Below are 18,252 nucleotides of genomic sequence, written 5' to 3' on the forward strand. Positions count from 1 at the left end.
GTAAATCAATAGGTATTTCAAATCGCGCCAATCGCAGCCGAATCAACGGGATGGCTCTGAACCCGTATACTGTTCCAATTGTAAAATCTGCCGATATACATGGATATAGCTCGCGGAAATTCAACATTTGTTTTCATTACTTTATTTCCTTATTTGTATGTATGAGATAATACAACGTGATGTTTAGTCGAACAAAAATATCGCACTTGACGCATTTAAGTATCGTAATATAAAATATCGTCTGTGAAACACGTCGAACATTTGAATCTTTTTACTTCGTTTCAATGGCTCTCGAGTTACACTACTTCACATACTTCTCTCCGACGAGGCCGTCATCATTCTCGAAAACTCTGAATTAGGATTCGACAGAAGTACAGAGGGTGCGTCGAATTCGATTATTTGGCCGTGTCTCATGAGGATGACGCGGTTGCACGAAAATACAGTCTTCAAACGATGAGCTATGGTCAATACAGTGCACGTTGAGAATTCGTTTCGAATCGTATTCTGTACCGCGGCCTCAGTTTCCGGATCAACGGCGGCTGTTGCCTCGTCGAGTATCAATACCTAGAAACACCAGGGTAAATTGCTGGACCGTCACCGATATATTACGATTCTTATTACAGCGTACTTTGGCATTGCGCAAAAGCGTTCTAGACAAACAGATCAACTGTCGTTCGCCGACGCTCAAGTTGTTTCCACCAACTTCGACGGGCGCGTCCAATTGTCCTGACATCGCTTGAACTTTCTCCTTCAATTGAGTCTTCTCCAAAGATGTCCACATCTCAGAGTCGCTGTACTGGTCGAAGGGATCTAAATTCGATCTAGAAAACAAACAAACAAACAAACAAACAAACAAACAAACAAACAAATAAATAAATAAACGGACAAATACCGCGGTATCCTCTTGTAGTTACATCTCGAGTTACCGTATAGTTCCGCCGAACAAAACTGGATCCTGAGGAATTATAGACAATCCGTCTCTTAATACTTTCAACTTCACTCTCGATAGGTCTACGCCGTCGAGCTTTATCATTCCTGCAGAGATCTCGACCAGTCTGAATAGGGCTACTATCAGAGAACTTTTGCCAGCCCCCGTTCTCCCCACGATACCTACACAATTCGAACGGTCGTACAATCGATTCATGAATCGTACACGGACGCTTCGTGGACCCGTTTTACCTATATGTTCTCCAGAATTGACGGCGAACGAGATATCATTCAGTACAGGTGGCAGTTCTTTTCTATATCTTAATTGGACTTTACGGAACTCCAGTTTCCCTTCCGCCGGCCATTCCTCCGGAGGATCTATAGGTTCTTCCACGGCAGTTTCTTCCTTTGGCAAATGCTGTTACGAAATATAATATCAATTACGAATATCAATTACTACGTTCTAATCTCTCTTCCATCTCTTCCGATTAATTTTTACTTTGAGGTAGTGGTTTATCCTTTCGACGCTGATGAAACGAGTTTCCGTTTCAGCCATCAGCCTCACAGTGTACTGGAAGACACCGGTCATCTGCGTGGCGTAGGCCATCGCCAGGCCTGCGATGGCCGGAGGTATTTGGTTTCTAAGCGCTATCACGAAAAATGCGGTGATAGAAGAGGAAGCGATTGCCAAGCTGTCGAGTCTTACCGCGGACCATCTCATGATAGACTGGCACAGATAAAGACACAAACTGTTTAAATCTAATATCTCGTCGAATCTAAAACAAGACGGCGACCCTCAATTCTCGATCTCGTCTATAAGTGCATTGTTTGTTCACGTCGACAAGACGTCGTACTTATTCACGAATTCACGCTCCTTCTGAAACGCGTGGATGGTGTTTAAACCGTGAACGGTGGTCGTGACGAAGCTCAAAACGGGCGATCGCGAAGTACTCTCCAGCCGCTTGAAGTCTCTCATTGCTACTCTGGAAAAATGTTTACCACTTGCCATATATTCTGCGAGCGAACTTTCGTTTTGGTTCATGATCATATCACCTCACCTGAACACTTTGCTGATGTAAAAAAAAATCGCGGCGAGGAGGATCAAGGGGAAACAGAACCAGGGAATTATCGCACATATGAATATAAGAGCGAACGCGCAAGTGAAAATGTTTTGCACCATGTTCTCTACAGATATCGGTATATAACTGTCCACTGCGGTAGAAACGAAAACAGAAAAGTGTGGTACAGACCGTTCGTTCAAAAAAAGATGAACTTCGATGCTACTTACCCTCGTCCGTGTCGCGGCTAAATATATTTTGTATCCTGCCAATCGGAGTGGTCTCGAAAAATGTTACCGTCGATTCGATCATCTTTTTGAAAACGTTATTGTGCAACGTGGTCGACGCGTTTATCGTCGTGTACATAATGACCAATCCGCGGAATATACTCGTTACCAAAATGATCCCGATGCATCCGGCATAAACGCTTTGATAATAATGATAGTTCGGATTGTCGTTCAGATTGTCCGATACTACGGTTTCATTGGTACCGGGATCGGTAATGTTCTTAAGGACAGACGATCAGAGTCGATGAGAGTGAAATAAATAGAATATGGAACGTGGTCAGTCTTGTTCCTATAAAATATTTACCCCACCACCGGCGTTGATCCACTCGGCCAGCCACCAAGAACTGAACGCGTTGCTTCCAACGTTCAAGAAAACCACGAACATCGCTAAGGCGGCTACAGAGTAACCACCCGCTGCTTTTACGTACACATGATACGTGTACGATTTCACGGTACCCGTCTCCATCTTTTCTCGCGTGGTAAGAGTCGTCCCTAAACGAGCGTTTCGGTTTAGCTTTCACATCGTCGGATCGTGCCGATCTCATCGGGACACGTACCTTCGCCGCGCGTCTTTTTCGACGGTTCATCTGCATTTTCATCGTTACTCGAACAGCCGTGTACCTGTCGTTGTCCCTTCAGATCGTTGCTAGAGTCTCTGCCGGACTTTTGTCGAACGATCGTGGAACTCTCACTGATCGAAATCGAAATCGAATCGAATGAAAATAGGTTCGGGGCGGTCGCGATAGTAACGGCCAGTCTCTTCGATAAAGATAATGAGCATACTTATCCGAGTCGTTCTTCGTCTTTAATAACGCGCTGTTCATCATCGCTGCATACTCTTTGTTCAGTTGCATCAACTCGTCGTGCGTACCCTGTTCCGCGATCCTACCCTTGCACATTAAGTAGACGTGATCGCAGTGCTTGAGGAACTGCAAAGGACATTTAGTTTTACTAGCGCCTTAAGCGCGATAATCGCATCGCGGATCAACTCTGATCGAGGCGTACCTGAATCTGATGAGTAACGAACACGACGCATTTGTCTTTGAGCGCGTCGAGAATCAAGTTCTTAAAAATGTACGAAGCCACGTGCGCGTCCAGCGCGCTCAAGGGATCGTCCAGGAAATAAATGTCTCTAAAAAACGGAAATTTAAACGCGCAATGTTTTATCGATCGTACCGTATCGTACTTTTCTATTCTGTATCTGCGAGAAAGGTCGTTCACCTGTTCGCGTAGAAGGCTCTGGCAAGGGCGATTCTCTGCTTTTGTCCACCTGACAAATTTACACCTCTCTCCCCGATCTCGGTCTCGTCACCACCTGGTAACACGTTCAAATCTTCCTTCAGACTGCACACCGTTAACGCTTGATAATACCGTCTAGCATCGAACTGGTTCCCGAACAGTATGTTCTCCCTGAAAGTCGCGTTAACGATCCATGCCTGTTGGCTCACGTACGCGCAACAACCTTCCCTTGAAACATGACCACCGCTCGTCATCTTCAATTGTCCCAAGGCGGCGAGAAGCAGACTGGATTTCCCGCTCCCGACGTGCCCGCAGATTCCTACCAGTCCACCTTTCCTAGCCCCGAATTCAATTTCGAACAGAACTTTTACATCTTCTGTCGTCCGTTCAGGCGGTTCGTTCAGTTTTTCTAACTCGATCTTGCTGTTCGAACACGACGCAGCTTTCCTGCGAAATCTGTTGCTATAAATTTGTCTTGGTCGTCTTGGACCAAATGCAACGATCGGCGAACGTTTGTCAGAAAAATAAAGAAAAGGTTTTCCACTCACTTCTTCTCTTTAACAGTTTTTGGTTTTCTAGCGTGCAAGGTAGCATTTTCGTAAACGAACGTACCATTAACGATTGCTACGGCTTGCGATTTCACGATCGGTTTCGATACATGGCATTTGTGCTCCTCCAGAAGCAGTAAAGTCTGCACGAACATCATTAATTATTATTATTATTACGCGGGCAGGGTGGGTGTCTGATCGCACGACCAAGCACGACGATTCAAAGCAAACACCAGCAAACGGTATGCATCCGACAAACAAAAAGCGTATTTCCGGCGAAGATGCACGCGTGCACAAGCGGATGCATCGTCACCTAGTCGAGTGAACTGATTCCCAAAACCGTTTACATTCTTGCGACGACTACGACAACGGATGAGCCGTTCTCGATGCTTGTCGATCGTCCGATATTATGAGCGATGAAAAGCGAGCGCGATGGTGCAAACGTTATGCGACGCGAAGAATGATTGAACAAGATCTTGTTCAGGTTCGCGTCGGGATTAGTAATGCGGTTATCGATAGGTAATAAGCAAAAATAAACACCTGTAATCTGTTGAGCGTTATACGCGACTCAGCGATATTAACTAATGCCACTTGTAAAAACATGAAAGAAGTACGAAATTGATTGAGCAATGATACGAAAGGAAACACCTGCAAAAGTAACATATCATATAATTTAAAGTTACTCGACGCATTCCCAAACATTTGCATCTCAGACGTTTTACATACGTGTGTACATATTATATACCCGTGTTTCATTCTTAGTGACTTGTCACAGTATTAAATACCGCATGGAGGAGTAAGAGAAAAAGCAATTGTTTCGTATTTATTTACGCGCGATCCGCACCATTTTTCCTAACAAAAGCTTCCAAAACCTCGTTCACCACAGGTGAGGTACATATTATTAGTAGAAGCAACTATAGTCAGCAAAATATTCGATCGTCAACATCGTTATAGTCGTTTGAACACAGCCGGTTCAGTTTCATTTTCAACGAGAGAGAAAGAGAAAGAGAAAGAGAGAGCTTGCTTGCTAATAATAATAAGTACGAAGTTATTCGGTTCATGATTCAAAGTAAAATTTGCGAGACCTTCATTCTTGTAAGAGCAATACGAGCGTCGACAAAATAACGTGTAGAATCCTTAAGAGAGGCCAGTGCCATTCTCAGCATATTTCCAAAATACGTGGTAATTGGGAAGGCCTACAACGTGTACATGTACAGATATTCTCCCATTCGAGTGCAACATCAGTTTCGTCACCTTAAACAATCTGTGTACGCGATAAATATTTCCGGCCATCAGCCTCTACCGCTGGTACATACACGCGGTATCGCGTGCTTCATAAAAATTACTTATTCTAATATTCCTCCGAAAGTCTTATTTTCTTTAAGAATTATTCGCAGACCATTGACTCGACGATATTGTATAATAAGTACCTGAGCGGCAGTCAACGTGCTGCCCGAAGATAGGTGGGCTAAAAACGTAATGATCGCCGATATCATGGGTACAGCTGGCGTCAGTGAGATTGCAAGGCTTTGGAAATATACAATTTTATGCAGCCAGCTTTTCTCCTTGCTTCGTATACCTGCAACAGGATACTACGGATTACCAGTTTAGAGGCGACGCGACTACCTACTTCAAGAAACAACCAACACACGTACTAAGAAGTTTATGACTAAAATACTTTTCCAACGAACACATTTTAATTAATTTGATGGATTCCAAGATTTCGTTCATCAGTTTGACTCGTGAGTCTGTAATGGCAACAGTCTTGGAGCGGAAATATCCGACTAGGCGTGATATGAGATACTGTAGAAGAAGCAGAAGAGTTTAACGAAAGCCTCGGGGAGACGTTCGATCTAAGTATAGAGTAAGACAGGAGACGGATATTGTACGGAACGCGCGCGCGCTCTCTCTCTCTCTCTCTCACCTGACAAGGATAAAATACGAGAAACGTGAATATTCCCAGAAGTGCTAGAGGACTGAACACCCACAGTATGTAAACTATACCGCAAACGATGATTATAGGGCCGCTGATTATCATCGGCCCGTAAATGACTACGTCAAACAATCTCTGACTGTCGTTAGTAAATAGATTAGTCAATTCTCCAGTACTTTTATTTCCGTAGCTGTTCAGTCGAACGATCTTCTTGTAGAGGAGACTCGTGCAGGCCGACTTTACTCTCAACGCCGTCCTAATATTGGTGTTCCAAGTCCAGTTGAAGAATATTATTCGTAGAACGTCGCAGAACAGTAACAGAAGCGCCCACTTTACGCCTGTCCACGCATCTTGCTCCGGAGACTGAACGTGTTCCAGAACTTTTTTCATCAATATCATAGAAGTAACGAATCCACAGAGCGTGGAGCAACTCAACAGAAATCCAGCTATGTACACTCTCGTTCTGACGAATCTCCATACAGCTCTCGAGAACGATGCCGAGTCTGGGCCACGATCGTTCAACTCCTGCTGCCAAAGCACATCCAATCTGTGCGCATTGTACCTGGACGTCTCGTAAATAGAAATACGCGGTATATCAGCGGTGCTGACGCCCTTTTTATACGCTTTCCAAATGTACGGCGTCATCCATGTATAAAAAATGTATGAAAATAATCCAGCGCTGTCGGCTGGCATAGTTTCCCCGTCTCTGGAGAACACACGGAGAGCAGAGATGAGCGGATTATTGTCTATTTTACGATCTGTCTCATTATTACACGACCACACCACCTACGATTCACCTACTGTTTTTTGTTACGTATCGGTATAAGATTTCTGAGCGCTGGGTTGTACCGACTCATATCGGGCCTTTTTATATATTCGATCGATATTTTCGGTGAACGCGACTCTGCGCTAGGAAGTAAAAAATCCTGTCTCCCGCTGCAGGTATCGTCGTTGTACCTAAGGAAAATGATACACCCGTGTATGTACATCATTATACAGTGTACACATATTCTCTGACTTTGATCAGAGCCCGTACCTTTCGTCGTCAGCGTATCGCATTTCGGCATCTTCGGCGGCTTGATCACCGCTACTCGTTCTATCCTCCATGGCCCGCTCTTAACGCTAAACCTATTCGAATCGAAAGAAACCGACATCAATAATTGCGCAATTTCCTTCGTCGTTCGATGGTAAAACTGTTCTGCTCCAGCGATAATTTAGCAATTACATTTTCAAGAATAAACATTATGAATAAACGATTGCGTTACCTCCTCCACGTTATCTGCTAATCACTCATCAGTTTGAAAGTAACGTAGATACAGGACACGTGTCACGACTCGCAATCCTCGTAACTCGTAACGCAGTCACGCGTTGCTCGCTTCCTGGTCACCAATCCGAATATAATAAGATCACTTATCCTTATAGATTAGATTCCGTCGTTCTGACTTCTGACGTGCTACTTTAACGCGAACACGACGAACGTTCATCAACAGGGTAATGAAGTTTGGAATAAGATATCTAACCAACGTCGGTGGTATCCCGGAGCTGATAAAAAATTTAATCTCTTCTAATCAGCGAAAGGTAATGTAAGACCAGGTGATGAACAAACACACGGGGCTTGAAATTTACGCGTGTTCAATTCTACCCTCCCCCCTTATTATATTTACGATTTACGAATAGGGTGTCCACAGAGGCGGTCTTGAACTAACCTGCTGCTAGTTCGAAACACGTTCCATCAAACAGAGCGAACAACATACGAGTATTTTTCTTCCATATACTTATAATTTATAAAATTTTGCCCGTGATAAAACGTGATAACACAACAGGTGGCCGTCTCGAGATAAGGAACAAACGCTTTTATGAATTTCCTCTCCGACACTATATGTACACGTGTATTACGTGTATATACAGACTGTTTATCTATATACGTATGACATGCACGCTCGTAAATCGTTGATAACGGAGTAGTAATTCATTAAAAGCGGGTCTAGCAAATTCACAAAAATATTTCCAGCATTTAAGCATGTGTAGTAAGTATAGTTAATACGAAGAAAATCTGTAACGATCTAAACGAAACGAAACTAACCAAACGAAATAAATTTCGTGTTGGCTACCTACCTATCGCGTACGTAAATATGTAGTAATCTTTGTGTCGTACGGTGTACTGCACCGCGTATAGTCACTCAATATTGTCGTCTCCTACTCGGTAATTCGTAAAACACCGGATCTCAACGAGCATCGGAAGCAATTCGTGATAATGATAGCCTTCGGCGCATTTATGTACGTATACACGTACCTATCGTTTTATACTTGCGTGTTGTTGTTCTGCCTATTGTCGTACGTCATTCTGTCCAGACACCTACGCACGAATCACACGTCCAATTGCCCGATATGGTGTCGCGTATTAAATGCGTACGCCGACTCGCTTTGTTGCACGATCGTTCGTTATCAAATTTTAATGCAAAAGTGTAATGTTTCAGTAGAGAAAACTGTTAACCGTTTTCGTCGTACGGTCAAGAGACTTTATTTATCAAGATAATATTTATTGTTATACCTTATAAAACACAGGTGACATCAAACATACGCCATTCCTAATAATTCTCATACACGAGATAATTTATAATTTTGCTCCTCTTTCAACTTTTTTTCTCGCGTACAAAATATGAGGTTCCAAGCGAATTACAAGCATTCTCGCACGGTGCACAACACTCATTTTCACAATGACAAATAAGAGAGTATTCTCTATCCACTTTTACTCGTACATATGTATGTATATAACGAAATATTAATTATAAATATTTCCTTTCTTCCCGCGATGTCGTTTACAGAAACTTACTCTTTAGCGCTCTACAAGTCGACGACGATTCGAAATATTTTCATAAATGCCAAAAGTGGAATAGGATCATTCAATGTACTCTCATTTTTTTCACAATATCCTATATGTATACATCGTAATCATTGAGAACGAGGCGAGAAGTTCAACATCTCTCGCGTAGTTAATTTCTAGAATAGTTGTAATCGATACTCGGCATAAACTATATAAATGTAACCGTGAATTATTCTTTAGATAAATATTATGTTACAGTATGGATTGTAATCATTCGTGTGTCCGCGATGACTTCCGATATGATTCTAACTGAATCCTTGTACGATTGCAAACGTATTACTTCTAAACTCTGTCCACGATTCTGTCAGAGTTCAAAGCTATATTATTACACAGTTAGAAATATATTCTTCCTATCCTTTTGTATTGAAATTTGTAATTTACTTTTCGTGAGATTTAAATGAAATCGAGCATCGAGCCATCGAGGCCATCTATCCGTCGGGATGAAACTCCCACTATCGGAATCGGACCGTGACCGAACAAGACTGATTCAAAATTGTCTTCGAATACGGCTGCGCGGGCTGCGACCAACTCACTGAACGCAGACGAAAGTGAACAGAAAAACGCAGTAGTCGAAAATAAATTCCCATCGATCGAATCACGGTCCGTTCGCGAAAACGGTTTCAATTGATTTTCACGAATATTACGTGTATCATCGTAAAAACTAAAGTAAAGTCAGTTTCACTCTCTCCCTTTGTAATTATACGTAGGCGTAGCTCACAGAACAGAATGGAACGAACAAAAGTTAGTTGACGTGAAACTGAAACGAAATATGAAAACGGAATTCATTGTTACACGTAATCGTTCGATGTGATAAAAGTTTGATTTGGGAGGTTTATCGTCGGTAGCGCACGTAACGCGATATCCGGCCTCAAAAACTATTATAATTACTACCCCCTAGCTGCGAGCTGAAACCTCTGTTCGGAGAGTATCCGGGCCTGAAGTTATTGCCCAATCCTGCCGACGGAAAGATCGATATAGACACAATCCTGATCATCATCAGGAGAAAAGATTATTAATTGAATAAATGCGTACCCCCGCAGAAGTTTCCGATACCACCCAGGGACATTCCGCTGGAACCACCAGTGGAATTTAGGAACAGCTCGATGTATCTGTGAGACATATGGCTCTTGTCCTATAACCGAACGTTATAACAATCTTGTTACTTTGACAAATCGTTGAGCTAAGTCTTATGGGTAACAAGCAACGTTTATTCGATGAACCTTAGACATGGCTTTGACAGCCTCCTCGTGGGTCGCGAATTCTACGTCCGCTTCTCCAGATGGCCGGCCGCCGTTCTCGAGAATAATTTGAACGTTTATCGGTTCGATGGGTCTGAAGAACTGTAATCGCACGAGACAATATTATTTACACAACTACCTTGACCAATCGCGCGAGTAGAGAGAGAGAGAATATAGTCGTTGGCGTAGCCGATTTCCAAGTACACGTACGTCGGCTATGTCTTGCTCGGTAGCTTTGAACGGCAATCCTCGCATGTGTATGCTGTGAATGGCGGAATTGCCACCCCACGTGTCACCGCTACCCCTAAAGTTTCCGCTCTTCATGTCCATGCCGCCGCCACGCATTCCCATGTTCCCTCCGCGAGAATCGAAGTTATTGCCGCTTCCCCATGGACCGCCGTCGAAGTCTGCGCAGAAATATAATAGAAACGAACGATGGCAGTAGCGAGTGTACGCGAGTACTCGTGTGTAAGTGTCGTTGAATCGTTCGTCGCCTTCGAGGAACGGTTCAACGATGCGAACCATGATATTTGCCTCTGTTTCTGGAACCTCTGCTGTTGTTGCTGAACCGATTCATTCCACCGAAACGGGCGCCGCGGTCATAGGGAGCGGGTCTCTGATTGAAGCCGCCCATTGGGCCGCCTCGCATTTTCGGCCCGATGCTGGCACGCACTTCGGACAAGCTGCTTCGGAAGATTTCGATGTATCTGTTAAGATCGATATCAGTTATTGATGTTCTCCTGTACGAATCATCCTCGCCGTATGCCGATGTCGATCGCCTCTCTCTTCGAATAACAGAGAATCCGACGACGCAACGTCTATCAATGAGCGCGAGGCGTGTGAATACGGAATATATCGGGAGATACACCTTCGGCGTGTAAACGTAAAATATTCGCTTCGATATTAAAAAAAAGGGGGGGGTGGGGGGAAACAGAAAAAACGGAAAAGAGAAACGGTGAAAATAGATCCATACTGATAATTCTATAGCGGATTAATTGTTCATACTACACCTCCACATATTCATTAAACCTCTGTATCCCTCCCACGATGCCATTCTGACGTATCTTATGTGTCTCACACCCCAGCCTATTGAGACGCAGATGATCCTCAGGTATGTGACAATTACAATTGCAGTTTATGCAGTTTCACACGAGGATTATACGCAAGGGATGATACGCAATTATCGAATACGTATGATCTTTCGTGCAGTTAAAGGGCTAGACGTACAGTATACCGTGATCGTATGAAAAGAGATGAACTGTGCAGAGCCAGCAGCAGAGCTCTCGACCAACAGTCGTCGTCGTCGTACAATCGTTTTGCATATAACGTACAATTGTGCAATTGTCAAACAGATGTGCCAAATTAGATGGATGACTACTACCTCCGTAGCGCCCACCCATCCTCCTGGGTCAGCCCTACCCACCTCCCATGGGACTTGGTGACGATGTAAGGGGGTACCACCCGCCCGGCACCCACCCATAGGTTTCAGTTGGGCCAACAGTACTTTCGCTTACGTACGATCTAACTTCGTTTTACTCGTGTCGTTTCGAAAAGAAGCAGTTTCTTTATTATTATCCACGCTACCGCCGCACGTTTAATTTAAAAAAAAAATTAAAGGATAAATCATCGGATCGACGACAAAAGTATGTTTCTCATAATGGAACAACGACGACGACGTTCGTCGTTCGGTCTTTCGTTCCACAGGAATAAAGAAACTGCATCCTGCAATATCATCGCTCCCGCTATGGTTACTAACAAAATTTATATTACCTACGTATACTACGGTCATAAAATGATATTGAAAAGTCGTAAGTATACCCAAACCCAGCTAGCGTCAGTGCCCCACCTGTGTCCTATCTTTTCCTTGTGTTTCTGCAGAGCGCGCTCCGCAACATCTTTGTTAACAAATTGAACGTAAGCCTCCCCAGTACTGCGGCCCGTGTAGTCTGTCGGTAGTGAAATCCCGTTCGGCAATATCTCCAACCCTGACCCACACATAATCAAACATCGAGAATGTAGCGTGTAACACCCATTATTCAATCGTAATAGTATCTTCAGTTTTTTTTTTTTTATTTAGAACCCTTACAAAGAGAAGAAGCGAGATTTGAAAATATCCTCTTTTCGCACGTTACGTGCGAAACGTCTCGCTCCAATATTTCTCAATCGAGTTAAATACCGAAAATTAAAGATAATATTTATACTACACGCCTAAGTTAAGAATTAAGTTCTACGTTCGAAACAGAAACGCGTAAAGAAAACATACAAAGCGCATGGAAATCATATTTATATACACATACATGTACGTTTTGAAACGTTTCGGGTCTTCGACTCACGGATTGTCTCGTTCGCAAGGAACTTTCGACAATCTCTCTCGGTCTTAAATCTTAACTAAGGCAATTTCAATGTTATAGAAACACAGAGACGTTGCTTGGGACGGTATCGATCTCTGGCAAGGAAAACGGATCAATTACCTTGGAACACCGTAACTACTACTACTACTGCTACTACTACTGCTACTACTATAACCGATATCGAAAGCATTGAGTCCCTGTGGTTCAATGGTTCTTATCGATCGACGAAAATTAAACGTGGAAATAATTTAATTAAACAGTGAAAAACAGAGAGAGAGAGAGAGAGAGAGAGAGAGAGAGAGAGAGAAAGGTCCCGTTCGGTCACCAGCAAGGTGTGACATGGTAAGTTTCTAGCAATACAAATAGATAAAGATACTGTATGAGTGGTGCGTGTATGGTATAAAATACCTGAGAAGAATTGTGCTATCTCTTCTTTGGAACAGCCAAATGGTAGACCTCGCAATCTCACGCAACCGTCGTCCATAGCATTCTCTAGGTTCAAGCCGCTTCTCTTGACCACCCACTCCATTTCACCTCTTTTCGCTTTAAATACTTTAAACGGACGACAACTTTAAATCGATCGAAATTGATGACGAACGGATCGTGTTTCAATACCATTCAATAAACGGACCTTCTATGTAACGATGACCCATGTGATCCCTGTCTCGCTTGCAAGCTTTCTCGATATCTTCGGGTGTATCCATTTCTACGTAAGCCTCTCCGCTTGGACGACCTTCTCTGGACATGGTCATGTGAACACCGTTCTTACCGTTCGAAATGGAACAGTCGCTGAAGAATTTCATTATTTCATCGACCGTAGTGGACCACGGAAGCCCACGTAACTTCACCACGTATCCCTCCTCGTCATGATCTCCGCTTCCGTTCGACATGGTGAACCTCTAACAAACGAGCCAAGTTATTTGTTTATAGCAACGGTCAACGTCGAACATTAATCTCCAGGCCTTTTCGTTTTGTTTGTTTTGAACTCTACGTTCCTCATTTCACGTCCGTGTGTACAGAAGCAAAATTAAACGATTCCGATACAAATTCGTATCGTTACAATGTCACGGTACGAGACTGTCGAAAAATCCGAAGGTCAGACAGAATTTCCGAAAATATTGAAGAAAGAAAATGTAATATATGTACGTGAAAAATGTATAGGTGCTGAAACTCAATGTAAGTATATGCGCGAGCAGAGTTTGAAAAAAATATTTCCTCGCCGAAGGGCTTGGACTGTTAATAAAATACGAATTCTCGCTCTCGTAGAAATCAAGTTACCTCCTTCGTTCGTCGCGTGTAGTTCGTACACTTACTGCTTTTTGCTGTTACCTCGCTAATCACCAGAAATTACAGATTAAGCGTAATCGACGGGAAACACCGAAGCAACAACTGACCGACGACGACGCTCTTACCACCACCACCACCGAGCCACACAGTATTCGATGGATTGCCTCTAGCTTTTTGGCTTGCAGCCTGCAGGTTTAGCAAACTGAAAATGGCGTTTACGCGTTTACCTTAATGAAACTTCAAGCTAATTTTCCGTAATTTTCCCATACGCGAATTACGTACAACTGCGTACAACCAGGTATAACTACAACAGCATTATACGACGAGAAACTCAGTGAAACTTAAGGCACGTACGTATGTACTATCGACGTTATATGTACGTACTGCCCATCAATCACTGCTGCTGGCGCTGCTGGTGGTCGTGGTTTCCAGTGTTCGGTTTCCTCTCTAGCATGAGTCTCGTTCTACGGACAGCGGTGTGCGGGAGGGAGGGGAAAACAGTGGAAGCAAGTGGAGGTGGAAGGAAGGGGATCGAAGTCGAGGTGATCGGTGATTGTCGTGGAAAAAAGTAGAGTTGACAAAACGTCTATCGTGTTGTCGCGGGGGAGAGTGCATGGTGATTTTTAACAAAAATCGTTCGCCCCATCCCCTCGGTGTTCGATACCGCCGGAGGTAATTAAGGACACGTGCATAGCCGTGTAGCAGCCGTGAATCGAATTTCACCGACGGGTCATCCAGAAGCGCACAATGAGCTTCCTATTGTAAGTCTTTTTTTTCTCTTCATCGTCTCCCAAGTTGTCCTTTTTCTTCATTGCGACGTATTTATGATCGTGCCGGTTGAAATTTTTCGACGCGCTGCGAAAAACATGAAACGGTGTATCATCGAATGCCCTTTCTTTTAACGCGGACACGTTCGACGACGGTGACGACGACGAATGACGATGGACCTGTCGATAAGTCGCGCGGGCGTCGACACGTTGTTGACACCTTTCTCGGGGAAATTGTCTCGGCACCGAGAATTAATAAAGATCGTGGAAAACAGACGGGTACCGCGATAATCCGAACGTCAACGAAAGAAAGTCTTATCTCGTTAATCGATCCTCGTTCGATACCTTGCGTTCGCGAATCGTAAATGACAGCGACGGAGGAGCCGTTAATTTATTATGAGTCGATGGCGATGACAAATATTGACAGGACAGGAGGAACCTCTCGGTTTGGCTTCGTCTCGTTTCGTCTAATTTCGATCCCTGTGCATACATTTCGAAATTCGCGTACGTACGTATACACATCCCGATCGGGTGATCGGCGGATAGGTACCCAAAAATAGCGCGATGCCATAATTTCATTTAAAAACTGTTCCGTTTCCCACGATTCACACGAACCCTGCTCTCTTTCGTCACCGCTCCTCCGTTCGAGTCGCTTTCACTCCTGCACCCGTGCACCGTTGCACACGCGCGTATTCGTCACGCGTTAAATTTATCGTCGAAAGACAGTTCTTATCTCGATTTACATTCGCCACCAACAATTTCCCCTTTTTCCGTTACTTGTTTTTACTTCTCTCGACTGAAAATTCTGCCGAACTGAATCGAATGATTGGAAATCGTTATGAACCTTTGAAGCGGAAGCAGGTCTTCGAAAACCTTCAAGCCAAAGAAGAACATCCCAGAGGGAACTCATCAGTATGACTTGATGAAGCATGCAGCAGCTACCTTGGGTTCTGGGAATTTGAGACTAGCGGTCATGCTTCCAGAGGGTGAAGATTTGAACGAATGGGTCGCAGTAAACAGTGAGTAATCCAATTTTTTTTTTTCTTTCCCTTTATTTCCCCGTTCGTCGCAACTGCCTACCGAATTGTTCTAACGCTCGTTCGATCGTTCGATCTTGTTCCAGCTGTTGATTTTTTTAATCAAATCAACATGTTATACGGAACCATCACGGAGTTCTGTACAGAAGAGAGTTGTCCCATCATGTCCGCAGGACCGAAGTACGAATACCATTGGGCCGACGGACACACCGTTAAAAAACCGATTAAATGTTCTGCGCCAAAGTACATCGATTATTTGATGACTTGGGTGCAGGACCAGTTGGACGACGAAACTTTATTTCCCTCGAAGATCGGTGAGTCTCGAGGATCGTCTCATTCGAACGATACGTTACGATATTCATCGGATCTCCGTCTCTTCCAGGTGTCCCTTTCCCAAAAAATTTCTCCTCCATCGCGAAGACGATACTGAAACGATTGTTCAGAGTGTACGCGCACATATATCATCAGCACTTCAGCGAAGTGGTCCAACTCGGCGAGGAGGCGCATTTAAACACGTCGTTCAAACATTTTATATTCTTTGTTCAGGTAAATCCGGTCGGAAGAAAATTCGCCAGCTTCCGAGAACGCTAAACCTTGGTATCATTGAGTGTATCGTATCTCGACGCGACGTTACTGTTGCAGGAATTTCAATTGATAGAGAGAAGAGAATTGGCGCCGCTGCAAGAACTCATAGAGAAGCTGACAGCGAAGGATGCCCGATGAACGCGATCTCGATCGTCGAACGACAACTCCTCCAAAGAATCTCGCCCGTGCTAACTGTTTAACAAACGTGTAACTGTGCATGTTATTTAACTAACCCGAATCATTGCTAACGTCGCGATTGTCAGAAATCGCCGGTGTTGCACCACTTGTTCACGCAAAACAGGCGGCTGATACACGCATTTTATATAACGAGACAAGGAGAGAGAGAGAGAGAGAGAGAGAGAGAGAGAGAAAGAGAGAAAGAGAAACGTTTGAATCGTTCGGGACGTCGACGAGGATAGGGTGAGAGACGATTAATGTAGACTTTTGTAAAATAGTTATACATCCGTTGATAGTTGGATCGCGTTTCACTTCCCGAGGGAGGAAGAGAATGCGAATCTCGGTTAGTCTGGATGTCTAATTTATTAACGAATCTAGTAAGGGAAACGAATTTTTCTACTCTGATATCGACGCGTCTCGCGAATCGTGTACGCGAGGGAAATCGATAATCATTGATCGGTTGTACGTAAAATATGTATAAATAACTTGACGAAGTGTTCGATACAACAACAACGACGATGATGCTCGATCTACGGCTTCTATCCCCATCGTTTGTCATTTGTACCGTCGTGCAAACAGGGAAAATTTATTGTTCTCGATTTTTTAAACGGCCCGGATCGAGCCGTTCTGTATCATCGCTAAACCGTGTATCGTTGCTACTAAGTTAATATCACGCTATTTACATTTAAACTCGATACCATGTAAATTAGATTAGAGGATTATTATCACAGTCATTAAGCGCTTCGAATAGAGATTATTTACACGTAGCGTTTAGGGATTTTATACCGTACACCGTACATTTCATTCTTTATACGAGTGAGGTTTTTTTTTTAGTCTGTCCTATTCTATAAGGCATATGTATATCGATACAGCCATTTGCGTCGCGTCACTGGGGAACTAGTTCGTCACTTTTCTCGATTCGTTACAATTTCCAATCATTCTCTTTTTTCACGCGACACTTTAGGAAGACACCGTCTAATCAGACGGGTACAGGGTATCCCAGGAGTAGCGCAAACGGCAGAAACGCGCGGCACGCGTATACGTTCGTTATTATACTATACTGTCCGTGTGCGACGATGCGTTTCGATATCTAAGAGATATCAAATAGGATACACGTTCGTTCACGACCTAACAGCACGAGCTACAGCACGATAGTCGTCTCGCTTACATGAGAGATCGGACGTTAATATATATTGATATAAAACGCTTGCTGTTTTCACGCGCAGCATTCGACTATTAAAATAACGGATGCACTCGCTTTGCAATTAAAAAATACTCCTCGGACTACACACACACACACACACACACACACACATTCAGTGCCCTTTGCTGTGATGATCGGATTTTGCATTTCCGCGTGACCATGTATTTTTACGTGTCGAGGGGATGGATTTTCGTTTGAACTTTCAAACCTGGACGTTACCGTTCGCGCGAACGTTCGAATAGAACAAGATAGGAAAATAGTGAATTGAATTTTGTACGATCACGAGATATTCTTTTGCTTTCAAAGGACCGTGCTGCGCCGAGATACGTGTCAAAGATACAGGGAAGCGTAACGGTTGGGCTATTCGTCTATCCGAACCGATTATATTCGCAATTTCATCATCGATCCAAGGTGTAGACACTGTAGACGTTTAGGTGTATACGCGATGATCACTGTTGCGTCTCCCTGTGTGTTTAGCGGCAGAGAAACAGCACGATCAGGGATCAACGAAATTGCCTCCGTGCGAGGATCTTTGAGTGCAGAAGAGCGTTGGGAAAACAAAATGTTATTTTTTATATAAGGGAGAAACGTCTGCGACCATTTTTAAGGATGTATTGGCTATACAGTTAATCCCAAAAGTTTATGCACTTTAGAAATGCATTTTTTAAAAAGAAATCAGACGTCGGAAGAACAATGCTAATAATAAAAATCAAAAAAAGATTTTTCAATT

At 43.6% G+C, this 18,252-nt stretch overlaps 3 protein-coding genes across 5 annotated transcripts in view; 1 reads left to right on the forward strand and 2 right to left on the reverse strand.

The window, feature by feature from the left end:
- The window catches only part of na (sodium leak channel non-selective protein na), a 20,081-nt gene extending 11,997 nt beyond the window's left edge, over positions 1-8,084 (reverse strand). Inside the window, exons 1-22 of the mRNA XM_026816971.1 lie at positions 7,258-8,084; positions 7,029-7,120; positions 6,794-6,949; positions 5,984-6,698; positions 5,715-5,862; positions 5,490-5,638; positions 5,145-5,255; positions 4,600-4,707; positions 4,060-4,202; positions 3,494-3,958; positions 3,278-3,404; positions 3,056-3,201; positions 2,830-2,963; positions 2,577-2,764; positions 2,216-2,492; positions 1,986-2,139; positions 1,782-1,910; positions 1,427-1,703; positions 1,180-1,345; positions 927-1,110; positions 629-821; positions 405-564 (exon numbers count right to left, since the gene is read on the reverse strand). Coding sequence (XP_026672772.1) covers positions 405-564; positions 629-821; positions 927-1,110; positions 1,180-1,345; positions 1,427-1,703; positions 1,782-1,910; positions 1,986-2,139; positions 2,216-2,492; positions 2,577-2,764; positions 2,830-2,963; positions 3,056-3,201; positions 3,278-3,404; positions 3,494-3,958; positions 4,060-4,202; positions 4,600-4,707; positions 5,145-5,255; positions 5,490-5,638; positions 5,715-5,862; positions 5,984-6,698; positions 6,794-6,949; positions 7,029-7,099 — 4,201 coding nt within the window. The 5' untranslated portion in view covers positions 7,100-7,120; positions 7,258-8,084. The remainder of the gene's footprint in view (positions 1-404; positions 565-628; positions 822-926; positions 1,111-1,179; positions 1,346-1,426; positions 1,704-1,781; positions 1,911-1,985; positions 2,140-2,215; positions 2,493-2,576; positions 2,765-2,829; positions 2,964-3,055; positions 3,202-3,277; positions 3,405-3,493; positions 3,959-4,059; positions 4,203-4,599; positions 4,708-5,144; positions 5,256-5,489; positions 5,639-5,714; positions 5,863-5,983; positions 6,699-6,793; positions 6,950-7,028; positions 7,121-7,257) is intronic.
- Positions 8,085-8,488: 404 nt separating this feature from the next.
- On the reverse strand, positions 8,489-14,095 carry glo (heterogeneous nuclear ribonucleoprotein glorund). Of its 3 annotated transcripts, none has more exons than XM_026816969.1 (9): positions 13,779-14,095; positions 13,097-13,364; positions 12,874-13,017; positions 11,961-12,099; positions 10,649-10,821; positions 10,325-10,521; positions 10,097-10,216; positions 9,909-10,008; positions 8,489-9,830 (listed from the first exon to the last, which is right to left on the reverse strand). In XM_026816969.1, exons 2-9 carry the CDS (start codon positions 13,353-13,355, stop codon positions 9,745-9,747), a joined length of 1,218 nt encoding a protein of 405 aa, XP_026672770.1. In that variant the 5' UTR covers positions 13,356-13,364; positions 13,779-14,095; the 3' UTR covers positions 8,489-9,744. The 3 variants fall into 3 exon arrangements, with proteins under 3 accessions (XP_026672770.1, XP_017886927.1, XP_026672771.1); XM_018031438.2 differs by having other exon boundaries at positions 13,744-14,095; XM_026816970.1 differs by having other exon boundaries at positions 13,980-14,085.
- A 148-nt stretch (positions 14,096-14,243) lies between these two features.
- mats (MOB kinase activator-like 1) lies at positions 14,244-16,521 on the forward strand. The gene is made up of 5 exons (XM_018031444.2): positions 14,244-14,513; positions 15,372-15,538; positions 15,643-15,870; positions 15,939-16,102; positions 16,199-16,521. Exons 1-5 carry the CDS (start codon positions 14,500-14,502, stop codon positions 16,277-16,279), a joined length of 654 nt encoding a protein of 217 aa, XP_017886933.1. The 5' UTR covers positions 14,244-14,499; the 3' UTR covers positions 16,280-16,521.
- Positions 16,522-18,252: the final 1,731 nt, after the last annotated feature.

The sequence above is a fragment of the Ceratina calcarata genome, unplaced genomic scaffold (genome assembly GCF_001652005.2).
Source record: "Ceratina calcarata isolate Rehan_Ccalc_2016 unplaced genomic scaffold, ASM165200v1 scaffold551.2, whole genome shotgun sequence".
Taxonomy (NCBI): domain Eukaryota; kingdom Metazoa; phylum Arthropoda; class Insecta; order Hymenoptera; family Apidae; genus Ceratina; species Ceratina calcarata.

Bases quoted from the DNA above. Each gene is read 5' to 3' on its own strand.
- glo (XM_026816969.1), bottom strand. From the start codon at position 13,355: ATGTCGAACGGAAGCGGAGATCATGACGAGGAGGGATACGTGGTGAAG. The intron at 10,009-10,096 runs GTTCATCGAATA...GTTCGGTTATAG, and splicing joins CTGTCAAAGCCATGTCTAAG to GACAAGAGCCATATGTCTCA. The intron at 9,831-9,908 runs GTACGCATTTAT...TTCCGTCGGCAG, and splicing joins TATCGGAAACTTCTGCGGGG to GATTGGGCAATAACTTCAGG.
- mats (XM_018031444.2), top strand. The intron at 15,539-15,642 runs GTGAGTAATCCA...ATCTTGTTCCAG, and splicing joins CGAATGGGTCGCAGTAAACA to CTGTTGATTTTTTTAATCAA. The intron at 16,103-16,198 runs GTAAATCCGGTC...TTACTGTTGCAG, and splicing joins ATTTTATATTCTTTGTTCAG to GAATTTCAATTGATAGAGAG.